The 9,638-nt window shown below is 33.2% G+C and overlaps 1 protein-coding gene across 1 annotated transcript in view; it reads left to right on the forward strand.

The window, feature by feature from the left end:
• LOC106470149 overlaps positions 1–9,638 on the forward strand; it is a 69,180-nt gene that overhangs the window by 2,999 nt on the left and 56,543 nt on the right. Inside the window, exons 2-3 of the mRNA XM_022399598.1 lie at positions 1,447–1,526; positions 2,662–2,727. Coding sequence (XP_022255306.1) covers positions 1,447–1,526; positions 2,662–2,727 — 146 coding nt within the window. The remainder of the gene's footprint in view (positions 1–1,446; positions 1,527–2,661; positions 2,728–9,638) is intronic.

Consider the following 9,638-nt stretch of genomic DNA (forward strand, 5'->3'; position numbering starts at 1 on the left):
TTTTTTTTTAGTATGGTGCAATCAATGAAAAGAATATTATATTGATATGCACTGAAAGATAAAAAAAAACACAATTAGAATGATACGTGATTTACGAAGTTTGAGCTTTGTAGAAAGTCTTCAATTACTACGCGACAGTAGAGAAAGTTGGTTCAAAATTATTGGCAGGTTAGATAAACTGGTTATGGAATGATAGAGTTGGATGTTGGGACTTCGTAAATCCGGATACAGACTAAGCCTTTCTCTATGTTAAGATTACACATTTGTTGAAGGATTTGGCATCCTTCTTAACTGGTTCTAAATCGTCTCAATGATTCTGATCACCAACACAATAATCGATTTCAATCCGATAGAACATTCGCCAAAGCAGTTCTCGCTTAATATATTCACCATACTTCTGAATGAATGGGCAACAATCGAAAATGAAACTTTACAGCATCCTGTGGTCCAATGTTGATATTCGCATGACATCCTATTAAAGTGTCCGGTCGTATAAATATCATATAAAAATACAATTAAACAGTTTGCAGGGGCTTGACATAAATATCCATAACTTTCTAGGCCACTGCCCTTAATTAAGAATGAACGTATAAAAAAATCCTTCCATACAAATGTAAGATTATTAGCACAGAAAGGAAGACTGGCGAGATCAGTGACCAAAATTCAATATAAGAGTATTATTCAAGTAGTATTATATGAGAATTAGTATTCAAGTAATATTATACCAGAGTTAGTATTCAAGTAGTATTATACCAGAATTAGTATTCAAGTAGTATTATACCAGAGTTAGTATTAAAGTTGTATTATACTAGAGTTAGTATTCAAGTAGTACTATACCAGAGTTAGTATTCAAGTAGTATTATATGAGAATTAGTATTCAAGTAGTATCATATGAGAATTAGTATTCAAGTAGTATTATACCAGAGTTAGTATTCAAGTAGTATTATACCAGAGTTAGTATTCAAGTAGTATTATATCAGAGTTAGTATTCAAGTCGCATTATATCAGAGATAATATTCAAGTAATATCTAAGTAAAGTACATAGAAAGATCGAATTACAGCAATTCTGGTCAATAGGATCAACAGAAAAAAATAATTTTAGCAAGTGTCATCGTCCTAACTGTATAAGAGATTTTCATGTAGATTAAAATGCTATTTGATTATTTTGACGAAATGGAATCTACTACTGAAAAAATAAAAATACGAATAATCCGGGAATTTCTTCGTCTTTGTTAGAACTACTTTTTCACAGAAAGACATCTTCATCATATAAAATGTCTAAGCAATACAAATTGAAGAGGATTTGAAATACGGGGTCAAAGATAAAGAAACCTATGCGAGCATAATGAGTCAAAAAATATAGTACCGTGAATATGATATAAAACATTCAGTTGGACTATTTAAAAAGTGTTTTCATGTATATGGTTTTGTTTTAATGCTTTATAGTGCATGCAATTAATTTTATTTCATCTAGAGATGCTGTTCGAATCACTACTGCCAGTGTTCATCTCGTAGAAGATGTGTTGGTACCTGCATACATATTACAACTGTGATTTACCTCCTTGGATCTGTTACCTCAAGCCTGACTTTGGCTAAAAAGCCCAAATCAGTAATGAAAAATTAATTAGTCATAATTTAAGTGATATTGGAGGAAATAAAAAATATTAATACGTTTAAACATTAAAAAACAAGAAAGAAAACAAATTATAATAATAATAACATAAAAAGGCCAAGAGTAGAGATGCCAACATTCGCGGGCGAATGCAACATTTCTCCGCTACGCAATCCAAACATGGCTAGTTTTAACATCAGAAAAAATCGTGAAAAACATAGAAAAATCAAAAACTATCTATATCATTGTTTGGGAGCTGCAAGAAGGTATATTTGTACCAAATCCCATGTAAGTTGGTTGACATACACATGAACAGGTCAAGAAAACCACAAACTGAGCTTTCCTCGCTGAAAAATTGAGCAAAATCAAAAATTCCAAAATTGTCTATATCTGTTTGAGACCTGTAAAAAAATATCTTTATCTTAGTACAAAATCCCATGTAAACTGGCCAAAATTGTGAAGTAATTTTCAAAATATCCTAAATTTATACTTTCTGTGGCATCTTGATCCCCCTATAATTACTAAAAAATGGGTAAGTCTACCATTTTTGTTTGTCAATGTGTGGGACCTGTAGAAAAGTATCTTTGTATCAAATCCCACGTAAACTGGTCAAAATACAGTCGAGTAATTGACAAAAAAAAAATTATGGCCCCTCTAAAAAGACTCAAAATGGACGAATCTAACTTTTTTGTATGTCAATGTGTTTGGTGCAAGAAAATTTATATTTGTGCTAATTTTCATCTTGTAACTATGACTGCATAGGAGTCCAAAATATATATATATTTGGGTTATTTTACATATGACCGCATAAAATACTTAAAAAGGCCTAAATAAAAATAAAAAAGGTTTCTAGGCGTATTGGACCAAGGTATAACCCTACCAAGTTTCAAATCAATCCGTCAAGAAATGAAGGAATGGCGGTCGATTGAAAAGTGTTTGGAAGAAGAAGAAACAATAGAAAAACAGCATGTCTCTCTACTTCGACATACGTGCAATAATAAAGCAACCACTGAGATTCACCTTTATGACGCCAAAGATATCAGGCTTAGCACGGTCAATTGCATTTGAGAATTTGCATAGAACACTTCCGAAGAGGGTGTACAGCGAAACGTTTGGTAAATATATTATTTTTTCTACAGTCTTATGATTCGTTTCATATTGTCATCGTTACTTCGGTAACACCTACATCAGTTAAAAATAATATAAATATATATTATTTGAAATTAATTTACGTAGCATTTAAAGAATTATTTTTATGACATTTTGTTTCATTATTTCTTAATTTGCATTTTCTACTTAATTTGAATTTGTACTTGTGACAATCAGTTAGAAATATATCTAATAATTTTGAGTCTTCTATCCCAATTTATTTCGGTAAAGTTTTCGTATTTACAACGCTAAAATCAGGGGTTCGATTCCCATCGATGGACACAGCAGATTGCCCGATGTGGCTTTGCTATAAGAAAACACACACACGCAATTTATTTATTCAGTTTTTCTATGGTTATCATCAAAAAGCGAAATTATTTGTCACAAATATATATATGTCATCAATGAACCAATAATATCTCTTTACGTTGTTCCACGATTGAAGTTTAATCACTTGTTAATTTATTTAATAATTGTTAAAATATATCCACTTGTGTCTCATAGTTACAATGTTACTTCGAAATGTGGAGATTTTTACAAAATTATTAAATAATTGTTTATATCTGTTGTATCATAATGTATATTTCAAAATAACCAACACTTTTTATATTACTACTGTAAGTGCTTAGTTAGACAAAATCAGTTATCTTCAAAACTGAAAAACATTGAATTGCAAATATATCCGATTTAGATAAAGCGATAGAAACAAATGGCTTGTTTGTAGTTAAGCACAAAGCTGCACAAAGGCTATCTGTGCTCCGCCCACCATGGGTATCGAAACCCAGTTTCTAGCGTTGTAAGTTCGCAGACATTCCGCTGTGCTACTGGGGGGCAGCGAAAATTGGATTGTTGAATCTGCAATAAAGAACATTTTCTAATTGTAAAACCGAACCGAGTTAAGAGATGTCAAAATAAGTCCGTCCTTAATAAATGTTCATACATGATAGAGCACAGACCTGTTTTGACATTGGCGTGATTAAATGATAATTTTTTATTACATTAAAAATATTCGGTCATGTTCTATTTCTTAATATAAACGGTCCAATACGGTCATAATGAACAAGTTTCGGATAATCAGATGATTATTTCACTAACCCACACGATTGGTTTAATGTAATAACAAAAAAGATAAGATATATACCGTATTGTTCCTAATTAACGCCCCCTCTCTAATTATCGCCTGCCGGTATTTTTATAAAGCTTACCTTGTGTGACAGCAATAGTAATCCAACATATAATCCACTTTTATTACCGCAAAAAAGATAAGATATATACCGTATTGTTCCTAATTAACGCCCCCTCTCTAATTATCGCCTGCCGGTATTTTTATAAAGCTTACCTTGTGTGACAGCAATAGTAATCCAACATATAATCCACTTTTATTACCGCAATTTTGATTTAAAAAAAAAGAGAGAAGAAAAACAAACACACACACTTATTAACATTGAAATCAACAAATCACATGTGAAAAATTGAATCCGGAATTGCACAAATACTATAATTAGCGCCCTCCCCCTTTGCAGTTTGCAACGCTCCCAGGAGCGTTAATTAGGGGCAATACGGTAAATAACATTCTTTAAAACTAAGAGTTATGACGATGGCGGAAAGTAAATGTTTTGATTTCCTATTTTTTTCGCTTACAGATGTTCATATCTAACTGTAATATTACTATAAAAGTATCTAATTCTTCATGCTATTTTGTATTTACATTGTATAATACTCAATATTATTGTACTATGGTTCTAGTTTACATAAGGTGTATACAAAATTGTTGTGTGATATCTGAAGCTGCCCAACATTTATTGAATGGAAAAATCATTTCTAGCAAATTACTCTCCTGAACTAAGGCCGGGCGTGACCTACTGGCTAGCGTGCCTGGATTGTGAATCCGAATGTTCACGGTTCGCATCTCTTGAACTAAAAACGCGCTATGCACTTTGGGGTAGTTTGGTGCGGTGTATAAGAGTAATGGTCACATTTTGTTATTCGATTTGACAAGAGTAGACCAGTAATTGGCGGCGAGTGTTATTGAATAGCTACCTTTCCTCTAGTCAATCATTTCAAAATTATGAACGGCTATGCTCAAATATTTCTGCTTGTGGCTTTGCGCAAAACTTATCAAATAAACAGAAAATGTATTTAATTCAACTAAGATTTACAAACATCTCAGTCGATTGTAACAATTGACTAAAAACTTTACTTTAGTTCACTAGATGGCGCTTCTTACGATGTCGAAACCTTTTATGTGGACGTAAAACAGGTATTAACTCGCTACATATCCTACAGCACTATGTAAAAGTATAAATATGTTAGTGGTACATAAATATATATTGGTATGAAGCATGAGATACTAAATTCTTACGATGTCAAAACCTTTTATATGGACGTAGAACAAGTATTAACTCGCTACATATCCTACAGCACTATGTAAAAGTATAAATAAGTTAGTGGTACATAAATATATATAGGTATGAAGCATGAGATACTAAAGAATATAAAGTTTCGAGCAAACGCTCTTTTTCAAGTGAAATGTCGCCAAGTAAATAAATTACTACCATAGTTTTTAAAGGTGATTTTTTCTCTAAAAGTCTAATTTATTTATTTTATCACCTACATCACGATATGGATTTTCTCACTGACACACAGGATTTCGCTGTTAGCGCTGTCTTCTAAATCAGTGCTTCCCAACCAAAAAGCTACTGCGCATGGGTAGATCTTTTGAATATTTCACCGCGTCCCGGTGACATTAGTTACTATATATTCGTACAATATTTCGCGCCCCCGCGGTTGGAAAACACTGTTCTAAATCTTTACAAGAAACAGCGCTTTCGCGTAGCGTGTGATGTAAATACACACGAAACATGCTATCAAGGACGCTCAAACCGAAGATAGTGACCTGGATATGTATATGACACTATTATATGTTCTTTTCACACGTGTTACATTTACAATCTGATAAATTATACACTACACTCTTGAATAAACTCTAATACTTTTTAGTTAACAAAAACCTAGCCTCCTTAATCTATAGTTTTTATAACAATATAGGTAAAGATGATTTTAAAGCAACAGAAGGATCGAGAGTAGATGTAATAGTAACTGATAAATTGACTCGTGACGTGTAGCTGTAGTAAAAGTCAGGTTTCTATAAAATATTGAGTTTGTTATTGAACATAATTATTTTGATATAAAACGAACCGGTAGAATTTTCCATTTGGCGATACGATTAATTAAGTAATCCTCTCTCTTGACTCTTCGTGTTCGTACGTTTCTTCTCGTTGAGCACGGCCCTGTGATAAAGTTCTGGATTTCTGAACTGGCGAGGAAGGTTCAAATCCGTGCGATACTACAAAATATGTATGTATATATTTCTCGCATTTTAAGCTGCGAGTGCGTTGTAAGAGCAACAGTCAATTTCTTAACGTGGGTGGTGGCTGTTAGAGTGCTGTTGACTGGCTGACTTCCCCCTGGTCAATAAGTAAAAATAAGGGAAGGCTTTAGGTAGCCTTATTGACTTGTCATAAATAAAAAATGTTCTTTATATATATACATATATATTCGAATTTAGACTACATTAGTTCTCATCACGTAAATAGCCTTATTCTTGAGTCAGATAAAACTTTTTGCCAGATATACATCACCGTGGACCGTTATCATATAAATAACACGTTTCTTGATCTCGATACGATATGCATGTTATCTTATTGATTTACGTTAATAAGTCTATTACTGAACATAACATTTTATTATTTTTTGTTTCAGTTCTGTTTGTTTGTTTGTTTTTAATTATGCATAAAGCTACACAAGGGCTATCTGTGCTCTGCCCACCACGGGTATCGAAACCCGGTTTCTAGCGTTGTAAGTCCGCAGACATGCCGCTGTGCCACTGGGGGGCGTTTCAGTTCTGATATTATCAGTTTACGTATTCTTTACACTTTTGTATTTTTTTTTAAGAACATTATTTTCAAATATCAACTCAGAAATGTGAATAAATAGCTTAAAAGTTTTCCCTGCAGACCGTTATTTATATCTGTTTGTACGGTAGATTAACAATTACGAACGAACGACATAAAATAAAAAGGAAACTGTTAATAATAATACCGCACGGATATCCTGCTATTGCTATAGGTTACTTGCGCCGTTGATTTGCTGACCCATATAAACACACGCACACATAATAATGCAGACCCAACCAGTTTTAACAACCAACACACACATTCCAGAAGAACAGTTGTAACAAAACATATTCGAAACCAGTTGTTCTGGGGTTAAAAGAGAAACTTATGCACGTCCATACAAAAGGAAGTCACGTGTACAGATAAAACTAGTCACAGATACAGCTTTATACACACTAAGTCACGGGTGCACTGAAGGAATGAGTACATCATGAAAGGTTGACATTGTTTTCATGCATGAATTACTGGTGGCGCGTGAAAAGTCAATAATTAACTCTCTATCTACCCTTGTTTGCATCCGAATGATTGCAATTTTTTTTCGTCTCATTTGTTTGACCTGACAACTCGAACTGCCTTTATGAAAACACATGCCCCCCCCCCACAGCGAAATGTCTGCGGACTTACAAAGCTAAAAACCGGGTTTCGATACCTGTGGTGGGCATTGCACAGATTGCCCGTTGTGTAGCTTTGTGCATAATTACAAACAAACGAAAACACATTCACTACTTATCTCTCTAATCCCTTGGAAGAAAACAGAAACAGAAAAACTTTTTTATTTCTTTTCTGACCTCGGCTTTAAAAGTTAGTGATGACTCTTAGAAATCAAATTTAATATTATTTTAATGAATAATTATTTAAAAAATAATAATAATCTATGCGTTCACTTCATAGTTTAAAACTGTATTTGCTTTAGTCTATTTTTAAGTACAAATGTAGAAACGGTAATAATTTTAACATGTAATTGCGGGATCGAAACACTTTGCAGTCCCATGAGATGAAATTCAATCTATAAAACTTTAAAATGGATGACAGAATATTATAAATCGCTATATACATAACGTAAAAAATTATAATGTAAAAGGAAATTATTATATTTAACATAGTTTAAAGAAAAACGTTTATTAGAATTAATCTTAAAAAATATCAGTATATCTAGATTTCTAGTTTTATTTCACTATTCTGTATTCTGATGAGCGTAGGTTTACAAGATACGTTAATTCCTCTCCCCCCGGTAGCTCAGCGGTAGGGTTGAGGGCTTATAACACTAAAAATTGGGTTTCGATACCTGCGGTGTGCCAAAGCATGGATAGGTCATTGTATAGCTTGAGCTTAATAATAAACGAAAAATTAATACTTTTATTATGTGTCATGAGACCGTTTAAACAATTTGGTTGTTGTTAAGCGCAAAGTTTGTTTTGTTTTGAATCTCGCTCAAAGGAACAAGAGGGCTATCTGCGCTAGCCGTCCTTATTTTAGCAGTGTAAAACTAGAGGGAAGGCAGCTAGTCATCACCACCTACCGCTAACTCTTGGGCTACACTTTTACCAACGAATAGTGGGATTGACCGTCACATTATAACGCACCACGGCTGAAAGGGCGAGCATGTTTGGTGTGACAGGGATTCGAACCCGCGACCCTCAGATTGCGAGTCGAGCGCCCTAACCACCTGGCCATGCCGGGCCCGTTAAGCGCAAAGCTACACAATGGCTATCTGTGCTCTGCCTACTATGGGTATCGAAACTCGATTTATAGCGTCGTAAGCCGATGGGGAGGTGGTGGCGTTTAAAGAAATCAAATACAGTATATTTATAAAATAGTTTTATTTATTACATGTATAGATAATTTCAACTTTTTACAGAATTATCATAATTGAACTTGGTTTGTATGCTTTAAAAAACTTTGATTTGTTCTACTAACTTCTAATGTAAAAACCGGATTTATTTTAATTTTTTTCTATTTGTCATTTGAACAAAATACATTGTTGGTCAAAAAATATTCTTTTATTGAAACAAAAAAATCGGTTCAGTTGTTTTCTGAAAATTTAGTTGTTTCACCAACTCCTAATTTGAATTTGTTTGTTGGTCCTTAAGCACAAAGCTATACAACGAGTTATATGTGCTGTGTCCACCACAGTCTTTATAAGTCTTCGGACTTGCCGATGAGCCACTTGGGGCAGAAGGGGGGGGGGGTAATTTCAGACCGTATTTATTCAACGATTTTTGATCTTTTCTCATATGAATAACATAAAATATAGATCAAAATATTACCTTTTGTTGAAACAAAAACCAAATTTCCACTTCCGTAAAAGCAACAATCACTGATACCAATAATTCTTGGAGACGGCTTGAATGGGTAATGAAGAAAAACTTTAGTATAAGTTTAACATGTACAACGTTTTCCTTCATTACCCATTCAAGCCGTCTCCAAGTATTATTAGTCTCAAAGTGGGTTCCACATCATCGAATTTGACTCACTGATTACTCTTGCGTAAAAACAAAACGAAAAAAGTATTTACAATAGTTATATTGAATCAACTATTATTTGTTGGCTCACAGCACACATTTTATTCAACTTTTTTTACTTAAAATTGAAATTGTTTTTGATACATAATATTAAGACACGACTTCAAATCACGCTAAATCAGGCACGCGAACTGTATTTGAAAATATAGAATCAGAATTTAACATAATAATCAACGGCTATTTTGTTTTTATTAGACATTTTTAAAAACATTTAACACATAAACTATCCTGTAAAGGATAAATGTAATACATATATCATGAACGATTCAAATATATAACACGCTTCATATAATGAGCACAGTAAATATGTCTATTTATCTTTCTAATTGTTACGTCTCCGTTTGTTAATTGATTTTTCCGTAATATCGTTCCAACGAAACTTTAACGACACAAGTCTTT

Source organism: Limulus polyphemus, unplaced genomic scaffold (genome assembly GCF_000517525.1).
Source record: "Limulus polyphemus unplaced genomic scaffold, Limulus_polyphemus-2.1.2 Scaffold102, whole genome shotgun sequence".
Classification (NCBI taxonomy): domain Eukaryota; kingdom Metazoa; phylum Arthropoda; class Merostomata; order Xiphosura; family Limulidae; genus Limulus; species Limulus polyphemus.